The sequence below is a fragment of the Neopsephotus bourkii genome, unplaced genomic scaffold, assembly GCF_033783945.1.
Source record: "Neopsephotus bourkii isolate Nb327-2 ecotype Australia unplaced genomic scaffold, CSIRO-AGI_Nbou_v1 NB_1825, whole genome shotgun sequence".
In the NCBI taxonomy this organism is placed as follows: domain Eukaryota; kingdom Metazoa; phylum Chordata; class Aves; order Psittaciformes; family Psittacidae; genus Neopsephotus; species Neopsephotus bourkii.
Window position 1 is genome coordinate 12,258,844 of NW_026902298.1, and position 22,407 is coordinate 12,281,250.

At 43.7% G+C, this 22,407-nt stretch overlaps 1 protein-coding gene across 3 annotated transcripts in view; it reads right to left on the reverse strand.

Annotated features, from left to right (window-relative positions):
* Positions 1–9,627: 9,627 nt before the first annotated feature.
* RPAP1 (RNA polymerase II associated protein 1) overlaps positions 9,628–22,407 on the reverse strand; it is a 42,370-nt gene continuing 29,590 nt past the window's right edge. For all 3 annotated transcript variants that reach the window (XM_061343590.1, XM_061343588.1, XM_061343589.1), the window contains exons 18-25: positions 20,531–20,640; positions 18,511–18,706; positions 16,752–16,901; positions 16,369–16,511; positions 14,722–15,526; positions 12,555–12,731; positions 11,820–11,876; positions 9,628–11,063 (exon numbers count right to left, since the gene is read on the reverse strand). In XM_061343590.1, coding sequence (XP_061199574.1) covers positions 10,908–11,063; positions 11,820–11,876; positions 12,555–12,731; positions 14,722–15,526; positions 16,369–16,511; positions 16,752–16,901; positions 18,511–18,706; positions 20,531–20,640 — 1,794 coding nt within the window. In that variant the 3' untranslated portion in view covers positions 9,628–10,907. The remainder of the gene's footprint in view (positions 11,064–11,819; positions 11,877–12,554; positions 12,732–14,721; positions 15,527–16,368; positions 16,512–16,751; positions 16,902–18,510; positions 18,707–20,530; positions 20,641–22,407) is intronic.

The following is a 22,407-nucleotide window of genomic DNA, read 5'->3' on the forward strand; positions in this document are numbered from 1 at the left end:
GGAGGGGAAGTGGAGAGGGGTGCTGAGCTCTTCTCCCTTGTATCCTGGGATAGGATGCATGGCAACAGTCCAAAGCTGCATCAGGGGAGGTTTAGACTGGGCATTAAGAAGCACTTCTATACTGAGAGGGTGGTTAAAGACTGGAACAGGCTTCCTAGAGAGGTGGTCAATGCCCCAAGCCTGCCAGTGTTCAAGAGGCATTTGGACAATGCCCTTAATAACATGCTTTAACTTGGTCAGCCCTGAATAGGTCAGGGACTAGATGACTGTTGTAGGTCCCTTCTAACTGATATCGTCTGTTCTAAACAGCAGAACACACAGGCAACAGAAGCATGAAGGAAGCCCTTCAAGTTTGCTGTGCCGGCTCAAAGCTCCTGGACAAGTAGGCCCTGCTGATTTACTTTCCCCAAATGATTCCGAAACTCACTGATGTACAACAGCACCAGCGATGCTTTCATTTTTGTACTTGACTTCCTTCTCCACCCACCTCTTCCGAAAGGACTGCTTTGCTCCTATGTTTTACTACAAGCCCATGAGTCCCTTGTCACTGCTGGTGCCAACGAAGTCTCCCAAACAAGGATGTTGCATTTGACCTTCAGAGTCCATGAGTCAAACAGTATGGTATGACCAACTCACAGCCTGCCATTCATGGGCACATCAGTGATGAGTTACCCAGACTGCCAGCCAACTATATGACTGCAGCATCCTAAATAGCTTCCAAATCAAATCAAGGGCAATAATGTATTGGTGACTTGAGAGAGAAAAGCCTTTTGTCTCTGAACAAATTTATTTCTCTCTGAAATTAAGACCTTCTGATTTCAATTTCACCTCCTCTTCTGCTGCCGAAGGGAAGCTGCTAAAAGCACAGATGACGTGCGGTAATGTCCTCTTTGAACTAAACAAAACTTCATAATAAACAGATGGGAGGACTTGGTACAGCTCATTCCTTGGGCACCCTGAAACAGGAGAGCAGTTTCCTTTGTCATTTTCTCCCATCTCAGATAACAACTGGCTTGGTCAGGGAGATCTTGCTGCAGAGACACATTTCCTTGCTGCAGGCCAAACAGGCTCTTGACAGGTACCACATGAACACACACTTTTGTGCTATCAAACAACATTTCAGTGAGTATGCTTTTTGGGCAACATGTAAATCATACTGCCATATATAAATATGAACACAAGAGGGAGGAAATCAGACGGCCACACCATATAAGCAAGGAAGTTGCATAGAGTATGGACCTAGCTCACCTCTGCTATAAATAAAAACATTTGCTAAGAATAGTTGGGGGTGATGAAATGCTCTAATTTCCCAAAACATGCTATTTCAGAGTGGAGCTTCTGTACCAGAAAGATTTTGCTTATATGATTCCTAGAGGTTTTTCTAACATGGGTACACATGCGCAAACAAAACAGTTCACTGCTTAAAGCAGGACTGGCATGGTGCACACACCAGCATTTACACAGTTTGCTAGGGCTGCAGGGGCAATGTGGGGCCTTACAGAGAGGTGGCCATGTACACAGATGAGCTCACCCAGGAACAGCATTTGGAACTGGACACCCTCCTGAAAACCCTCAAGGAATAAACTGATTTTCAGGCCTGGATCAGTAAGCAGCTCTCTACATAGCAGCAAATGACTGACATGTAAACTTAAAATGTTATTTGCAGTCTCACTTTGGCCTGCCATGAAAAGGGAAAAAAACAAATCAAAAAGATCCATCATAACTTAGAAACCCCCTCAGGCAAGGAATATGGCAAGGACTAAAATCTTTGATGCCATTTAGACTCCTGGCTACACAAATCTCTTCTAAAATAAAGCAGTCTCTACAATAGATAGTCAGATCAGACAATGACAGATCAGTAGTCATAAGTTCATGATCTTTCAGATGAGATATAAAACTGAGTCCTGACCTTGTGTGATCATTAAAGATCTCATAAAGCTTTTTGCAAAAAGAAGGTTGTTAATCCCACTGGTCTGGAAACAATCCAATTTAGGTAACTACCTAAATCAATCTTACCGATTCATCTAAATACAGTACTCTGTTCTCCAGGCTAAAACTGTGCTGCATTTCTGTGTGCTGTAATACGTGACTAAGAGAGTTCTCCCTACCTCAGCATTAGGTGAAGCAATCTTGGTATCTGCACTCAGTGCCACTCCTGCAAGGGGGTTATGGACCTTAACGCTTGCTAAGGAACCTGGAGGTGCAGAGTGCAATGGATAAGAAATTTATTGCAGTGTTCAACACAGTTCGGTTTTCATTAAACCCTTTCCACACTAGAGTAGTTAGCAATTAAAGCTTCCCAGGTTTTGAGTGCTCACAGGTAAACTACAAATGCAGAAGAGTAGAATGTTTGTGCCCTTGCCACTGAATAAGCTTATTGGATATTATTCAAAGACAGGAACAAGACAAGGACAGGTCGATAATGCCCCTATTATGGCCGCTGAACACAACAATGGTCAGCAAGTGAAACAATAGGTAGTCCAAATCAGTAAAGTTTCGAAACATAAGGATAGGGTTCTTTGACAAGCATTAAAGGAGAGCACACAGGTTCATCCTAAGCACAATTTCCAGTTTCCACCCAGGCTGACTCATAAGCACATCTCATTTTCAAAACTTCATTACAAATAGCATCACCAGGGTCACAAAACTCCTGGGGTTCACTGAATATGGAAATCCACTGGAGTGGATGAGAGGACAAAACCAAACAACAAAAGCATCAACTATGCTATTCAGTAAGGAGCTAGTATTCCAGCAATAATTATAATTATCTCTTAGAGGAATAAAACAATGAAATCCTGAATGCACACACACAGCTTGAGCTACAGAAAACATGATGTAGTAGTACAGAAAACATGATGTAGTAAAATACTGTGAAATTTTCACTCTAATTAAGAGAACAATCACATCTGTCACCAGAAAACTTAAGTTTTGAGAGCCACAGTGTTTCAACATGGGCATGCCTGCACGCACATAAAGGAATGCCTGGGTCAGCGTGTGCCTCTGGATACTAACAGCAAGGGCTGGTGTCGAACTGAGCTTTCCATTCACAACTATCTGTCAAGGCAAGTATGTTGTCATTTTGCAGCTAGAGGAAAAGAAAAGCTTGTTATCAAAGCAGCACTCAACTATGGTTACTTACAGCACTTACCTCTCGTGATCCTTCAGCTCTACTAAACAGAGGCTGTGATTCCATTCCCATTAAATTCTAAGAATAGATTCCATGGGGAAAAGATCAAGGCTAGTCTGCAGATGATTTCAGAGATGTTCTCACCTGCATCATCCCAAAGCAGAACATTCAAGTTTTCTTTATCAGGAAAGCCTACTAGGTTACTATTACCTGGTCTTCACTATCCATTTACCTCAACAGTCTCAGTAGCTGAACACAACTTATGAAAAAGGATCCAAGAACAAGTTGTTTCTCATGGCGAAGCTTGCTGACAGCTCTCTTAACACATGCAGCTTCCTGGTAAAACACTGTACACTGAAGTAAGGCAAGCATAACCCCAGTGAGACTCATGCTCACTCTTTCCTGATCCCCACAGGTGGGTAAAAAAGCTTGCAAGCCAAAAAGGCAGCAGCGAAGTTTAACATACAGCTTGGAGTAAGAAGACTTGAAGAACATTTTCCATTTACTGATTTAGTATAATTTGTTGGAACAATACCTGGTCACCAAAAAAGCAGCCTGAGCTAAACCACAAACTACATTTATCACACTCTAAAAACCCTTTTCCTATAACAACAAACTCTTCATAAATAGTCTGGTAAGGATGAACCAGAGAATAAGAACTCCATTTTGGGTACAATCTTGACACTCACATTTAAGTTCACTGCAGCATGAGAAGTAGATACACCAAAAAATTGGGAAAACCTTTCCCATCAGAACAACTGCTGGCTCAGTAATGGGGGTCTCCTACATCATGAGAAATTACCCTAACATCAGGCTATTGGCCTTTCTGGAATGCACCCTGTTTCTCTCTAGTTTAGACCAGAAACTGCATACTGATAAATGCTCCTGGCAAGGGTTTAGTATGGCTATAAAACTGCATTTTCTGTTTAAATAAAGGCCAAGAATTCCATGCTAGCCGTAGGGCTTCTTTCTTCCATCTGCAGCTAGCTGTAGGAATTACAAAAATAAATAGCTATAGAAAGCAGTTAGCAAAGACTGCTGGTTCAAAGGGAAAGCTAGGTTGCAAACTTGAGAATAGAGTCTTAATCTCAAGAATATCTTAGTAGTAGAACAGAGTCATACAAGCAGACAATTTACTGTCCCTAAGACAATACTGACAGACCCATAAGAAGAGACAATTTGTTGACCCTTAGACAATACTGACAATTACATACTAATTGTAGAGGAGCTCTACAAAATGCACATAGGCACACCTCCTAACTTTCCAACAGTACAGTGGCACCAGTGCATGCAGGGAATGAAACCATTTGACTTGTGATGCACAGGAGTATTTATTCACAGTCACTGCTGAATATGGACAACCGAAGTTCTACATCCTATTTTTAAACTTGCAAATTGTACTGTTACCAAAAAAACATAACACACACACACCAATGAGCTTCAGAGATGGCTATAAAACATAAAACTTGCTGATAAGAGCACATTGCAAAGCAGCATGGTCAGCAAGCCCATAGTCTCACCATAAATATTTTTAGTGTTCACAAAACAGTCTTAAAGAGAGAAAGACACTAAATATACTTTGCATCCCCTTTCCACGTACTCCCTTAACAGCGGAGAGATGGGAGGAGTGCAATGGCAGCTCCTGCCCAAATAATTTTATTGATCTAAACCTGATCAATCTTACAGCAGACAGTACCAAGAGGAAGAAAAATGAGCCACCATCTGGTGGCATGTTCTGGGTGGCAGCACAACTAACGTCTTGTGAGCGAGCTGACACTCACGTCAAAGACAAGAGGCACATGATGCTTTACCAGAAACTTCCGTATCATTCTAAATTTATTTTTAATAATCTGTATTGAAAGAAATATTGATGCCAGGAGTAGCAAGCTGCTTTTTTGTGAAGGATGGCAACAGTTGCCTTCACAGTTGCATGGCACACTTGTATAGCCTATATCATCATGGTATGACACAAATCAACCCCCCTCCAAAACTACAGATCGCTACCAGCAACAAGCTACATGGCACACTTGTGTAGCCTATAGCATCATGGTATGACACAAATCAACCCCCCTCCAAAACTACAGATCACTACCAGCAACAAGCTACATGGCACACTTGTGTAGCCTATAGCATCATGGTATGACACAAATCAACCCCCCTCCAAAACTACAGATCACTACCAGCAACACGCTACATGAAGTTAATTCAGAGCTCTTTGCACTTCCTGCTGCTCTGAAGACACCGAAGAGCCACCAAGAACATGCACTGCGATGGGAACTGCTAACAAAAGCCCACTTTCTGCACTGAGGAAGCCTGGAGCATTGTTTGGGAGACTTGCTTGTTCATTTTGTGAGGCATCAAAACACTAACAGTGAAAAGAAGTCACTTGATACCCAGGCATCAATCTTCATTGCAGCAGACAGATCCAATAGACTAATTGCTTCAGTGTCATCAAGTATCTGACAGACCAGACTCAAAAGGCGTGGTGTGCCTACACAGCAAGCAACATGAGCCTTAAAAGTACAACTACAGCCTTCTTTGCTGTAAGGTTTCCTAATGGGTATGTCGCACATGTGATTTAGGGCCATCTGCCCAGACCTTCAGTTGAAGACCCCAAGAGATGTGAGCTTCCATCTCAAACCAGTGGCATCTTATTTCTCCAGTTTAACTACTGAATTATTTTTTTTTCTGCAAACAGCCAAAGGAGTAAGAAAAGCAAACAGAAAACTAGAAGTTACTATGATAGGAGGAGACTCAAAATAGAAAGGCAAACAGAGACGGGGAAGGAAGAAGAGCCTTATGAAGGACAAGACCTGGAATAAAACATGAGGGGACTACTAGGGGACACTGAAGAGAAAGGGAAACCACAAACCTCACCTCAACAATGGCACCCAAAAGCTGAGCCATCCTCTGCACTCACCATCTCGCTCAATCTTCTGTCCCTCTCCAAAGCCTCAGACTGGTTAGTGTGGTGTGGTGGCACCTCCAGCACATGCTTTCCCATCGCCTGTCCCCTCAGTTACCTCAGGCCTCCACACCAGGCAGCTAGAGAAGCAGATAGCCCACCAGAGCCCCCTCAGCACACCCCGGCCCCACAAACCACCCAAGTGAGGCCTCACTGAGGAGAGGCACAAGGCAGCCCCCCTCCTGCCTTGAAGGTGTAAGGCCTGTGTACACCAACACCACAGCAATCACCTCAGGAACAAGCCTTGAGCACATCAGTCCCAGTCCCAGTCCCAGCACATGAAACACACGTTTTAACACTACCAACCTGCTTCTCAGCCCCTGCCAACGCTCTAGAAAAGCAGATAAAATGGATGAAACGCAGTGCTTTCCTCCTGTGGTGCTGCTCCGGCTCCTCCACAGGCTCTGTGAGGGTGGTGCTGGCCCAGGTGTCCCCTGTTAACCCACCCAGCCCTACAGCTCAGGCCCCTCAGGATCAGATTGTTCCAGAAGCTCCCTCATCCATCGGCTAAGGCCCTTCCGCAGGTTTTAGCACACACTGCCACAGACACGGCTGTGCTCTAACAGCAGCAGCATTCCTGGGGCACACAAACCCCCTTTCTGTTGTGGCCAGGATGCGCTTCTGTTTCATAGCTTTAACATCAGTGGCCTGTTCTATTCTCCATGTTAGATTGGGTGGATACAGAGGGCAGAGGACCCTGGCCTGCCCCATGTACATTAGACTTTGTCGTGATGTCCATGCACAGAGCTTTCTGGAAATACCCATCATCCTGACCGGACTGATGAGCTGGCTGCTCAGCAGACAGGAAGGTTGAGCAGGGGCAGGATAAAGGATATTGCTCTGGTCTCCAAAGACACAGGCGTGTGCCCCAGCAGAAAATAGCTGGACACGACTGATGTCACTCTAAGATGCCCTTTGTTGGTAACCTGCACACAGCTATTTCTCTGGCTCAGGGTGGCTGGAGGCTCACCCTGACACTGCCGGTGCAGCCTCTGGTCCTTTTGCACACCACCAGTCAGGTTGAATTGGAGTTCTCTTTGGGCTGGGACTGACCTGAAATCCATGTCTGCAACAGTTGTTTTGGGACTCAGGGTTACCACAAAAACAAGGGAGGGAGAGCAGCACACAGTGGCCATTTTTCCCTTGCCTACAAGCACCAACCATCATGCAAACCAGAGGTTCCAAGAGCGTGTCTTCACTGCACATTCCCCATTCAAAGGTGGGGGGGAACCAGTTTCTAAAAGCTACAGCAAAGGCCATTAAGTTACCATAAAGTTATTTATACAAGGGATAGCAGAGGGCCAGCTTCATGAATGGAGAGCTTATATGAGCTTCTGTAAGCTGAAAGGGAGTATGCTTTGCCCCAGATTCGATTATCAGCTGGAGGCAGCACCACTGCATTGATGAGAGATTTCCAAGGAGAACTTTGCAGAACTAGGAAGGAGCAAAAGGAAGGATTAACAAGCCTTTCTGCTTTACTTTTTTGTCTAACACCAAAAGAAACACATTTGTCTGACCTGAAGTATAGTTATATACCCACATCTTATGGCTTGTTCTATCCATCTACAACTTCATTAGCAAAAGGTGTTTAGGGTTGGCCTGATATTCACTGGCCAGAGAGAATGTGTTAGTCTAGAAATGGATTATTAAATTCCAGTGTCAAACTGACGTAGTCAATAAATACAGTGGAATGCAAGTGCTTTAATCATATAATGCTTCACGTGGGCTTAACTGCTAAAGTTCTCATGCAGTGGGGTTTCAGTCCTGTTTTTCTTCCTTGCCTTTTCATTTTTCTTCTGCCAGGCTTTGCCCTACTACAGTTTGTAGCACTGTCAACTACTGAGTTGCCTCCATCTTCTTTGAGAACGGCCCTTGCTCAGCAAAGTGGGCCCAGTCATCACACAGGGATTCTAAAACCAGGGAATGCGAGCCACTCACGTAAAGGATCAAAAATCAAACTCCATTTCTTCCAGGTAGAAAAGAACATGCTTCCAAATTGGTGGGAAGACTTTCTCTCCCCTTTCAAAATGCAAAGAAAAATGCAGTAGAATGCAGAAAACTGCTGCATTAAAATTATGGGATGCAAAACTGTGACAGCTTCATCATCTTACTTGCCAACTCAAGAGCAACACTTGAAGGATTACCTTCAACTCATCTCCAGTTCAATCAATCACTTGTTTTTAAAATCACATTCTTGCTGTCTTCCAGTAGAGACCCTGCTGTATTTGTCCCAACGCTGGATAACATCAGTAACTTAGATGAAGCCAAGCATTTCTAGACAGAGGACCAGAAGATGTCTTATTTTTATTTTGAAGAATTAAAAGACAGCATTCAGTGGGGATATTTTTACTTGGTAGTCGGCATTATTTTGTCTTCTGATCAGAGTTATCAGGCAGTATGTGCTGTTCTGAGCTAGAACCACTTCACACCAGAAGCCTATCTGTGGGTCTTATTTCAGCAAAATTATTTCATTCTCAAAGAAAGTTAAAGTTTTTGTTATGGAGAAAAGAAGTCGCATCCATTTTTGGGATGGCTTTAATTTTCTTCATCTCCTCACTTACTCTGACAAGGATTAAACTGTATTAACAGAACTGGATCACTTTTCTCCTGCTTCAGACTGCATTCAGTTTAAGTTTTAAACTTCCATTCGTTCTACCAGGATTTTTCAAAAATGCTCCTGCTGGCAAAGCACTGAAAGATTCTCAGCAACCACTCACATCAAAAAGCATTTAATTCTCTACATTTTCTCCAGAAGTATATATATGTAAAGATAAAATATAAAAAATGCAGAAAATTCAAGGTAGATTTAAGGGTTGGTTGTTTCTTGGGTTTGATTTGATCCCAATCGCACTGAAGCCAACATAGGCGAGTTTAAGCAAATAAAGCAATGCCCTCTAGTGTTCTGCAGAGAAATTCGGTACAAGGCTGCCCAAAGCCTTTGAATATTCAAGTTTAGGATTGCCGTGCCATCGCAAGTGACAGCCCAGGTTTTAACAGCTTAGGGCTCAGATACAGCATCCTTACAATGTTCTGCACATAACTGTGTCCTGCAGAACTATTCAGGATCCTTTCCTCCCATCCATTGCCAATGCTTGCATCAGAATTTCATGTCAAAAGATGGAGGTGTTCTCCAAGCATACACTGATGGCTTAAGGAACATCTGGGAACAAAAAGGACTTTTGAGAATCAAACAAAAGCCTGATCCTTTCCTTCCCGGAGTTCACAAGTAAATGAAATCCACCACCCCCATCATCATCCACAAATACCACCCATGGACAGCTTTTTGTCTTCCTGTCCATGGCACGTGACAAAACACGTAATACCCACCCTGCACCTTCCCCAAGTATACACAGCATTTGGGATCCTGTGTTACTGACCCTCCACACAAGCAGGATGATACCTTTGGCTTGAAGTACTCTCTTGCAGAGCTCCACAGCTTAGTGGATTTCCTCACAGCAGTAGCATTCCCAAGATACTCATAAATTGCAAACAGAACTATCGAAACTTAGATTTAAATAAAGGAGAGCATTCTCAGTTCTGGAAAAACTGCAAACCTATCAAAGTATTTATTTACACCTTGTACACATCATAAGACACAACTTTGCATCACACAAAGGACTGGGAGAGCTTTTATAACTAGAGATCTGAAAAGCAAAATGCAAGGTCCTTGATGAAGGCTGCTCTTAAATGTCCTTAAGTTGTACCATCCATTGCTCTTGAAAGACAACTGCTGGGGTCTCACTGTTTAGATAGAACAGAAACTTGAATGCCTTTGATCAAACTTGTAATCACATCAAGTACTTTTAAAATAATTAACAACCAAAAAACCCATGCTGACCACCAGACTTGCCCTGGCACTTGTGATGAGCCTCTTTAGGGCACTATGTTTGAAGCTATTTTGTCCGAGGCCGCAATACAGAATTTGGATGTAGAAGTGGGATCCAATTATGAATCTGTAAAATTAGTTTTAAGCTCAGGAACACCACTTTAAAATTCAAATTATATTCCCCTCTTCTCAGAGGGCAACTAATACATATTCCAGCTAAACAAGCAGATAGGGTTTTTTTTCCTGTAATGTTGAGTGGTTACTGCCAAGCATCCCGCCCTGCAAGTAAGTTACTTTTAATCTTGTTACACACGTAACAAGATTAAGGGAGAAAAGTAGTTCAGAGACTATCCAAAAGACAGCCAAAGGAAGACATCCAGTGTTTTTGCCATGGCACTAGGAACTATTATTTCTTAGATCTGACACAATACATCTGTGTGACTGGTTGTATGCACAGAATACTGTCCTAGAGAAACTGCTTGTATATATATTTATAAAATAAAAAGGCTTTCAGGATCAGCTTTTTCCCTGTTGTAGTTTTATTTGCAGGGAATAGTGTGGGGAAATGACCACTCAAATTCAGGATACAAAATAAAAGGAAAAGATCTGGGAAAGAAACATATCAACGTGAAAACCCAGTCTCCAGCCTCACGGAACACAACAGCTTTCCCACTTGTCAGTTTAGTCCAAGTCCAGTGCCTTTCAGACACATTCTCACCTTCTCCAGGAAGCAGCAGAGCCACCTGAAAGAGATGGAGGAAAATGCTCCAGCATTCATCATGGAGAGACAACACACACCTATTGTCCTATCTTGACTTGATGTGTATTGTTTTGCAGGGCTGGGAGCATTCTACCTGTACTTCACTTTGGAAAGATAACCATGAGTGTCAGGCACTGAAACTGCCTGAACTGCACACAGTTTCAGCAGTGGAGCACAAACCGAGCTCCTCCATTCTTCTCCTTAGCCCTCTTCTTGCATAAGTGTTCTGCTACGAGACTTGTGATGGTGCATTCTCCTTATTTTCCTTCTGTGTCACTATCTGCAGGTACTTCAGTCGCATGGGAGGGAGCTGCTCATAAAGGTCAAATCCCAAAGGGCTCTCTGCATTCGGCAGTCTGTAGTACAGTAGGTGCTTTTTTAAGGTCTGAAGAAAGAAACAGCAGATATAAAGCACATTGAGAAGAACCTAATCTTTTCCACCCTGTCTCCAACACAACATAGCAACCTCCCAGATGGGCATAATGGAATTGCACTAACATATCAATTGCATCATCTTAATGGAAGAGGTTTAAAAGGTGAGTTTCTTCCAAGAAAATTCACTTTTGATTTGAATGAGAATTCCTCTTCTGAACATAACTCCAGTGTCTCCCCAGCAGCCCCTCACAATAACTTCTTGTCAGAAGCCCAAGTGGGGTTTTGAGTGGGATCCAAGAGTTCACCCTGGATGCTAAACATAAAGGGTCAAATGACCCAGCCCTGTCACACAAATGATAAGGCTTTGCAAGCTCCCAGAGAAACAGTACATCTGGTTTGTTCTTTTCAGAGGAAGCATCCAACTAAGAGTAAAGGGCGATCACTGCTGGCCACCTACTCATAGCTGTGCTAGAATCATCCCTCTAGGACCTCCCACGATCCTGATATAATGCTGCTTGGGCAAGAGGCAAGGAAATAAGAGTAGCATAGATTCCTCTAGGTTCCAGAGGGCTCCGTTTTGAGTGCAATTACTACAAGAACTGGAAAACAGTATTTATAGGCATCACAGGTCAAAATCTTGCTAATCTCCTCTCATTCTCAAGTTAGCAAGGCAGTTAAATTTCAAAAGCCAAAGAAAAATCTGTAAGAGTACTGCATCTGAAAAACTTAATTCCCAGTGGCAAAGACTGAACCCGACAGATCCTACCTCATCCACCAACAGCCACGTCTTTCGCAGCATGCTTTTCCGAGCAGCATCTGTCTCCTGGGAAGAGAACACATACTTTGCTTAATTTGGCACACTGCTACCTTGACCCACAGGTAGCAGTCCAGGAAGACACTTTGTTCATTATGACAATGCTCCAAAGAGCAGCTTATTCCAGCAGAAAGGGCTCGAGACAGCTATTGCTTAGATCTTGCCTTGCTCCTCCTTTCCCTGACCTGAAACTCAGCTAACTTCTTCACTTTCAGGTAAAACTATAGATCAGAAGTGAAATGTTAGCATAAGTAATCATTGCTAGAGGCTCCAAGGCCATGGGAGGGCGTCTGCTTGGTTATTCAAGCAAGTGAAAGAACAGTCTGCACATTAAGGCTGCCCCAGGCAGAGGCTAAATCTATTACAAGCTCTCTGTGCCTGATCAGGTCCCTCAGCCTCTCCATTCATCCCCCATGTACCATAGCCCACATAGTTGCTGACTTCAAAGGTTTGTGTAGGATTGACTACCACTAATGCATGTGCTTTAGGGTATAATGAACAAGAGCTGCTGTCTGTGTCCCATATGTGGATTCTCAAACAGCTGACCAATCCTCAAAAACATTCATTTATAATCTTTGTTTTCAAGCCCAAAGTCAGTCATTCACCACAAGCCACACTGGACCCTCTGGAAGAGCAGATGCAAACCCCAAAGCTTCCAGCCCTGAGGCTCTGCTATACATTACCTACCCGTGCTGTGTTGTCTTGGGAGAAAATAAAGCTGTTCACATGAGCCACAGCCACCACATAAAGAACAGGGCACCAGTTGTGGCGCAGTGTGCCAGTGACGAGTGTTCGGAAGTAGAGTCGCAAGAGGTTCAGGTTATCCTCAGGAGGGGAAGTGTATCGCTCGAGAGGCACAGGGAACTGCAACAAACAAAGGCAACATTACAATTTTTCTCAGGGTCTAAGTACTGAGGAGAATTTCACGACTTTAGGGTGCCCTTCCCCAGCTGTCTGTGTACATACTCCTGTATAACATGATATACGTCAGTGGCACCACCTCCACTTGGAGCAGCACTGTAACTGCCCACACTGACTAATGTGACATGCCTTTGACAAAGCATCCTCAAGACTTATTCAGCTTTACAGAGAGATGTTTTACTGGTTGCGGTTGCTTATTGGCACTGGTAAGAATAGTGGTTTCAAAGTGAAGAGGCAAAGAACTTTCAACATCACTACATCCCACTAATGGACCAGGGGCTTACACTGATCTGTGCATTTAGCCAGAAAAGGAAAGTAGATATATGTGCCAGAGTTAATGGTTTTAAGTGAAGTTTCCATCATTCTCCGATTTCATTGTCTATCTTTGAAAGATAGGTTAGAAAAGCTTATAATAACAACTTGGTTTTATTTGCTTCTCCCCTCTCCAGAAGTCCAACTTCAGATAAGTTCTCTAGGGCTCAAATGACATATTTCATTTTGAAGCATCTTCTTTACAGGTTTAAAGACAATCATTGATTTTACTCCATTCAAAATACAGTCTGCCCTCTATGGTCATTTTAACTCAAGACAAAAAGGGGAGGAAAAAACCCTCAAACAAACACCACCTCAAGTGATCAGATTTTCCAACACATAGTTTGTTTTCAAGCAACACGGCAATGAAAACATTGCTCAAACTATTTGGAATTTAAAAAAACTTCTAAGCAATGAAAAACAATCTGCCTTGAAATATTCTCCATTGTAACATATGCCACAGGTCTGACAATACTGAAGCATGTGATGTCGAGGGATCAAGACATGATAAAGTATGTGACTTAGAATCAAGGCTTTCACCTGGAAGAGAGTGTTTAACTCTGTTCCTACATATATTTGTGGTACTGGAACAGAAGCAAGGGTAGGCTACCGGGAACATCAAGAGAACAGAGAGCTTACCACAGGTCAGAATATCTTGCCTTACCTGCTTAAGAAACAAAAGCTCATCTGGTCATAATATAGAAAAATTGGCTGCAGGGCTACTACAACCAAAGCAAAAGCACAGCAACCATACAATGGAAAGCACTGATCTCACATAAACTGCTGGTTCCTAGCTCTTCGGAAAAAAGTTTTGAAAGGTTATCTTTGTATTGGTAAACTTCAGGCTAGATGAGGTATTGCCTGTCAACTACCGAAGAGCTTGAAGGCAGCTACACTCCATCTCTTGTGCTCTTCTCATTCAAAAGAAATGCAGTCCCGCACACACACAAATGAAATCTTCCTGCCCAGTTACCCAGCAAAGCACTAGCCAATGTAACTAGGTGTGGAAACATGGTTGAGAGGAAAAATAACTGTTTCTCCATGCACTGGGAAAGGAAAAGGTTCTCACCAAGGTGAGGCAAGACTTCCTCAAGGGAAAGGTAAGTGCTGGCAGAAGGACATGGGGTGCATACAAGCCCTTCATACATACAGGCTATAAATTAGGAGGTTCTCAATCATTAAACCAAGCAGGGTATGGGACAGTTCCCACTGAAGACTGAACACATACACACACACTCTGCTCTCAAAACAAAGTTCAACAGGTTTCTGTGACAAGGGCCTGCACTCTGTTCTTCAGACTTACATCAATCAAGCTGTTTTACCATCCCATCCCCCAAACCAATATCAACCAAAAAAAAACATATACACTGCTGCCATAGCCCCAGATCAAAAGAACACTGCTCTCTCCATACCTACTCTATTTTACACTGCATGTGTTGCACTTTCAGAGAGAATGAAAAGCCTCTAAGCAAAGGGAGCATGATTATTCTCCTGGATAAGGAGGAGCAAGGAAAAAGGGAAGTGCTGGGAGGATGCCCAGATCAAGGTTGCAGAAACACAGGCAAAAGATCAGTGAACCAGAGACATGCAGTGACACGCAACTACCATAGGCCAGGATTACCTGCTGGAGTGGCACTCCCAGTGCCTTCAGGATACTTGTGTGCTCCCCAAAAACAGAGAGGCGCAGATGAACACTGAAACGCTTCTGTAGAGGTAGAAGAACAAAGACTCCAAAGAGTGGATCTCCAAAGGAGACAGCTTCAAACTGTTCCAGGAGACTTATGTAGAGATCATGGAAGGATGCCAAACCAGGGAGAGGAGCATCCAAGTTTAGGGAGTCCAATGCCTTGGGCTGGCAATACAGAGACAGAAGGGCAGCTGTATAGCGGTGGATTGGTGCTTCTAGGAAGAGGTCACTGCCTGTGAGGAAGACACACATAAGCCGTGCAAGTTTGGCAGCAGTAGGGATGCTCTGAAGGGTTTTAGCACGCCAGGTTTCCAGCAACAAGACCCACTGCAGGTTCCAGGTCACAGTGTTGACAAGATCAAGTGGGAGAGAGTTCAGTACAGCCCCACGTGTCTCTGCATTAGTCACTCTGTTGTAAAGGCTGATAAGTGGAAAGAACGGCCAGTCTGAAGGCAGTATGGGCCCTTTGACCTCAGGAAGCAGCATTGACTGGATGAGGTAATTCCGTCCTTGGTAAGATGCTTGGGAACGCATGAGGGTAGGCTGCAAGTGGACAAAATGAGAAAGGTAGCAGGAGCGGATGGAAGGTAGATCCTGGTACGATTCTCTCAGCAGGGCACCACGAGTAGCCTTTGAACAAGATGCTGCTGCAGAGCCAGGCTGTGCCAGTTTGGCACTGGTACCTAGCTGCAGGATATCAGAGAAGTCAGCTGCTTCTGGACCTCCAGCTTTCCCTTCACTGTAAGGCAAAGAGACAAGCACCAGTTTAAGAAACAAACCAACCACCACAAAACAAAGAAACAAAACACCACAGAAATTCGTCTTGACAGTCTTCATGGATCAAGTTGACCAATAGGTAAACAGCATTTGCAACACTTCCTGAAGCATTCAGCTATGATAATATTGAGTGCTTGTAAAGCATCAGTTACCTTGGAATTTACAGGGAATTCACAGAACTACATCTGGAGTTCGCAACACTAAGGCCTTGCCATGAAAAACCTCCGCACAATGCCAGCAGTCTGGCGTGGAGGCTAAAACCCCTTGTGCAGAGAGGCAATCCAAAATACCACCACAGCTGTCAGGGTGCTGAGGTGAAATAACACGTATCATAAGGCCTGTGTGAATCAATAAGGCAATTATTGGAATAGTAGTTTTACAGCTGGCAGTGGCAAGGTCAGGGGAACCAAGGACTGGCAATTACATACTTGGGGCCGTTTGTCAAATCCATGTGGCACAATCTCAGACCAGAGACTCACCATGGTCTCAGATTACTTGCCAAGTTCTCACAAAATGTTAACTCTATCACAGGTATTTGTTAAAAACAAAACCCACCAAACTGATTAGAAGGCTCCATGACTGGAGAATATGCTAATAAATAACTAAAATTTGAATACAGGCTCTATTAAAAGCCAAAAACTATAACAAAATTGCAGTGCCAAGGGCCTACACCTACAGGGGATGGGCTCTGTTCTTCAGACTTGCACCAATCAAGCTCTTTTACCATCCCACCCAAAACCAAACAAACAAAACCCAAGTTAGCCCATATACCAGAATACAGAAAGGAAAAAATGCAAAGCTTACGGAAGAAACTCTGGATTAAAGGCAAGATCCAGTAGGACCTCGTAAGCCAGATGCTCACTCCCTGGCAACAGACGGCTTAGCAATGCCATGGCAACACAGTGATGGAGCGAGGCGTGCTGGCTGTAATCCGGACAAGTGCCTGCCTGTACAAGAAACAAAACAGAGAAAAAACACTGTATCATTTGTCAAGGAGGCAATCAACAAGGACAGGAGGGTCAGCTGAGACAGATCTCACAGGAAAGTGGGAGAGTCACCAGACTTAAGTCAGGTATGTCAATGAACATGGATGCAAGGACCAGTTGCCAGTTGGACACACTGAGCTGGAGAGGCCCATGTGAAGCAAATACCTCAGGTGAAAGCAATGAAAGGACTAGTAAGGGTACCATTCTCCGAGCCAAGGCTAGCACAAAGTACTGCAGGTGATATTCATGGCGCAGGATCCACGCAGATGAAGGAGTTACAGAGGGAGGTCCACTCTGCCAGCTTTGATGCAGATAATCCTTCAAGCCTCTGAAGTCCAGCACAGAGCTGTACTATAAAGGAATCAGAAGTGGAGACATACTATGAAGATAGTTCATGCCTAGAGGAAAGTGAGAGGTCTACCCCATGCCTTCTCATGAGAATGTGTTACTCCAAAAGGGATTATTTAAAAAGAGCCTGAAAAATATCTGCTTTTCTGCCGCAGGGTTCACCTGTACCCACCATGACCATCCCTACCACAGGTAACCAATACTCACTTCTCTAGTGCTTTGTAAGGCAGAAGTATGGCCAGCCGCTAAAGATGTTTTTCCCTTATCTGGCCAGATAGAATCATAGAGTCATAGAACAGTCAGGGTTGGAAACGACCTTAAGATCATCAAGTTCCAACCCCCCTGCCATGGGCAGGGACACCTCACACTAACCTACGCCACCCAAGGCTCTGTCCAGCCTGGCCTTGAACACTGACAAGGGTGGAGCATTCATAACGTCCTTGGACAACCCATTCCAGTGCCTCACCACCCTCACAGGAAAGAACTTCCTCCTTATATCCAGTCTAAACTTCCCCTGTATAAGTTTGAACCCATTATCCGTTGTCCTATCACTACAGTCCCTAATGAAGAGTCCCTCCCCAGCATCCCTATAGCCCCCCTTCAGATACTGGAAGGCTGCTATGAGGTCTCCACACAGCCTTCTCCAGGCCAAAAAGCCCCAACTTTCTCAGCCTATCTTCATACAGGAGGTGCTCCAGTCCCCTGATCATCCTCGCGGCCTCCTCTGGACTTGTTCCAACAGCTCCATGTCCTTTTTATGTTGAGGACACCAGAACTGAACACAATACTCCAAGTGAGGTCTCACAAGAGCAGAGTAGAGGAGCAGGATCACCTCCTTTGACCTGCTGGTCACGCTGCTTTTGATGCAGCCCAGGATATGGTTGGCTTTCTGGGCTGCGAGTGCACACTGAAGCCGGCTTATGTTAAGTTTCTCGACTAACACCCCCAAGTCCTTCTCCACAGGGCTGCTCTGAATCTCTTCTCTGCCCAACCTGCAGCTGTGCCTGGGATTGCTCTGACCCAGGTACAGGATACTCCTATCAGTAACTGGTCAACATAAGGTGACAGAGGAAGAAAGCTTTTAGAAAGCTTATGCTAGGTGCTCCATCTCTCAAGGGCTCTGCCATTTCCTTTTCAGAGTTTGTAGTCTGTCATGACTCTCATTCTAAAAATTCAGGACAATCAGAAGAGGGGAGAAACCTCTTCAGTCACTGTAGCAGTCATTCTCTTTTTTCTTCATTTTGGTCCTATTTTTCTTTGTCGTATATGCTTCAACCATCCCTTTCCTCCTCTGACACTCAGTTCTTTATTTTGCTCAGCCAAACAACAGTTATTTAACCCTTCTCAACATTCTTTATATATCCATCCTTTAAGTTTGATCATCAGTCATCTCCTGCTCTATAATTCCAGCTTCCCAGCATCAACTGGATGCTGGAGTTCAAAGACAAGATATTCTTCAGATCCTCATCCTTTGTTTTTTGAACAAAAATACACAACAATCCCTTTTAATACTCCTACTAAGATCACTCTTAAGCCTAAGAAGATATAAATACTAACCTCCCTCAAACATATAATCATTCACTAAAACCTTACAGTAAAAGTCTCTTCTCACCTTGCTGGTCAGGCCTTTGTGAATGTCAGTGATGCTGCTGATGAGAAACAGAAGGGCAGTGAGGAAGGGAAAAGATGACTTGGAGCCAACCAGGCTCAGAGGAGGTTTGCCTCCAGTGCAACTCAGAGATGCAATGCTGAAGACAGATTCTGGTGCTGGGGAACAGGACAGAGGGTTGCACAATGCAGAACATGGCCTGTGTGAACAGATAAAAGAGAGAGGGGTCAGATCAAAAGCACTTACACTGCTGAAAATTTATCTTACTGGAATGTTACTATCTGAAATGTGCCACACATTGCAGTAAAATGAAAGCTCTGAAGATCATGCAAGAACAAACCTAGTACCATGGTTGATGAAGTAAGCACCATCACCATACAACCCATTGCCAGTGAGCTGTCATGAATTCTAATCTTTAGCTAAACTGTTCATTACATGCAGAAATACTGATACAGTGATGCATCCCTGATGTCAAACATTTGAAACCATTGGGCATCTGATTTAAAAAAATACACATTTCCCCACATATATATGGAAACCAGGCTAATAGAGCTGCCACCCACTCAAGACATTTCCATAATAACCTGGCAGGCAAAGCCAAAAAGCCAGCTTCCATCTAAAATTGACATTGCAAAGATGCTGCCCCTTACATACTCATGAAATTAGTTTTTTAAGCTCTATTCAGGCAGAACCTGGCTTTAATGTACACGAACATGACTGTGCTCTTGGTGAGGGCAGAACTAGAATATTTCACACCAGCAATGCTTGTGGGTGCACTTAAGATATAACATGTCTGTACAGGCAAGGCACCCTTCCCTCTACAAGGAAGGGTGACCATGAGCATGTTGCTGAATTGCAATGGGACAACAGGGCAAATACTGTCAAAGATCCGTATCATTACTCTATGACAGAGAACTAATTCTTCACGTGCATTGCTCTTCCTTCCACTGGCATTACCACATAGGAGTGCGTGAACACATCTGGGTCGCACAGGGCACCCTGAATTCTTGGCCATAATCTGCCCAAAACATTTAGACAAGATTGTCAAAAATATTAATGCAGAAATTAGTTGACTCTTCACTTCTACCAGCCAGTGTTAAGAGCAGCATAGGAGAATTCTTGCTGATAGGCTTCTACAGCCTGACCAAACCCATTGCTTTCAGACCTCAAGAACATGCAGGAAAGGATCTAATGAGCACCCCAGTGCTGGAACCGTACTTGGTGCTAAGAGCTTCAGACCTCAGTTCTCGGTCATGAAAGATCATGGGCCAAACTGTTTGGTGACCACTCAAATACCACTTAAAACCAAAGATTTCAAGTATCTCTTATATGTGATGTTCTCAGAAGCAGCCAAATGTCTCCCTGACTACAGGCTGGGCCTTTTACATCCCCCCCCTCCAGAAGATTGATCACAGGCTAGTAGGAAGGCTCCCTCTGCAGTAGAAAGACAGAATCTCTGTACTGCTTGTAACAGTTCCAAGAGCCACAGACAAAGGTTATGTTATCCAAATGTCTGAAAGAAGTTTGGTATCTGGCCTTTCACGTTCCTGCGGAGGCTTTCAAGCTCTGCAGGAGCTTAAAGATGAGAGTCTAGTTAAAATATTTTCTGCAAACTGCATCATACAGAGCATGTGAATGGTACATGCACACACACTCTGTAAGAGGGACTAAAACTGATGTCACTTGTTCTTAAAAAACAGTGAAACCAAAGAATCAAAGCCAAGAGTGACTAAAAATCAATCTTAAATTAATAAGAAAACTACAACTACATGAAGAGGCAGAGATGCAGACCCAGCAGCAGCACCAGTAAGAAAGGAGGAACTAGAGAACCTCTGTGGGCATCATGCTTTCTGCTGTGAGGAGAGAACAAAGCAGGGTATAGACAGAACCTGACTGCACTCTAATTCACACACACAGAGCACGTATGTATAGGGAAAGGAATGAGAAGGGGAAAACTGGCACACAGTACAGTATAGAAGTGAAGCTTCCTTAACTTCTGGGAACAGCAGTGAAATGGCTTTACCTAAGCATGTCCCACATGCTCTGTATGGCTGGATGGCTGAGAAGGGGCTGCAGTACCTCAGATGTCAAACGTTCCAGTTCCTCTAAGCAGTCAACTGGATTGACTGATGGCTGCAAAAGACATGGAAAAAGACAGGAAAAGACGGTGAATGAAGGCATTGCAGGTTGACTTAATTGCTTTCTTTATGTTCATTGCCTTTTTGCCAAACCACAAAATCTACATAGTGCTACTGCTCTAGGTTAGAGCTGGCCTCACAGCTGGTACTGTGGAAGCTGAAAACTAGAACACCAAGGTGCTCTTGCACTCAAGTATCACAGAGATTTCTTAACTGGGTAGAAGTAAGGATCATGATTTTGGGATCAAGATTCCCTAAAGGAAAACTTGCCCTAAAAGGCTACCCCTCCCTTTCCATTTAACATGAAGATGACATAAAGGTGATCAGAACTACGTGGAGAAAGCAGTGTGGCACCATGAGGGTCCCCCCAAAAAAACCCAAATTAAAAGCTGTATGAAGCGTGACAGACCTGCCCATCAAGCATGACTGTGGATGAACATTGCACAGAGGAGGATCTGTGGCTTTTAGAGAACCATCTAAATTCTTCTGACCCTAGTAAGCAATATTGCAGGTTGAAGGAACATGCTCGCAAATATTAATGTTTTTTCCCTTTATTAGAATGCTGCTTTAGGATACAGAAATACTCATTTCCATAACATAAAACCTAGTTTTCCCCAGATGAAATCCCCCTCTACAAATCAGTATGACCTACACGAATGTGTTAACCTTAGTTCTAACTAGGCTAACAAAAATGTTCCAAGAAGGTCCCAGTATGGAGTAGTCTGGTTACTCTGTAAGTTGGGCAATTTTAGTTTAATTTTTTTAATCAGAGGAGCTGACCACTGGTAGGTGATGCAACTTCTTTTTAAGTGGAAATGAAAATATGTCATAAAGGTTAAAAAGGACTATTAACCTCTTGGTTATCCTGGTTCGCTAAGGCTCAGGACATAATGACAGCAGGTGAAGGGTACAACCAACCTCTGGGACACTAAAGTGATCTTGGAGAGATACTGGTGTTTTCCACCCCAGCCACATCTAACAAACTCAGCTGCTCTGGACAAGTTTCAGAGGAGCTGCAGAAACCTAACTACAGCCACTCAATTACCCCCACACCATGAAGACAGCTCTACCAGGTCACATCTCGGGCATGTCAGATGGGCAGTAAAGAGGAAAATTGCATTTATCTTTAGAACATGAATCTTTACAGTAGCTGAAGTATAAGACATTATTCTTCAATAGCATCACACTGATGTGTCACCTTCAGAAAACTCACTTCAAAAGACAGCCACATACTAGAGCTGTAACTGGGTTACAGGAGTCGACCTTCAATGTCAGTGGGGCAGCAAATAAATTTATCTCTATTGCTTCCTATCCAAAGTTCCTCTGGCATGACCCTCAGTGCTCAATCTTCCAACCAGATTATTGCACTGTAGCTGTCCACATGTAAGCTACAGACCACAGTGAATGCACAAACGTGCAACTTGATTTAGCCCATAAAGAGCAAGGGCTGCCAAACTGAATCAGGTCATATTTGCTTCATGCTTTGGATCCCTGCCATAAATGAGAACAGTCACAGCACTACCACTTACACTGACTGAGACTCTGAGTCCAAAGGAAGGAAAAGACAAGAAAGGAGGAGAGTGATATTTGGCACTGCTAATGTGAAGGATCAGTAGACTTATCTGACCCTAAATGCATTGCAGCCTAGATATAAGCTGTGATAAACAAAACCTAGTCCTCAGCGAGATGCCTCAATGTCTGTGTTTTTCAGCTTTACCTGTTAAGTTCAGGTTTTCAGAGGTAATACACAAGCTGATGCTGG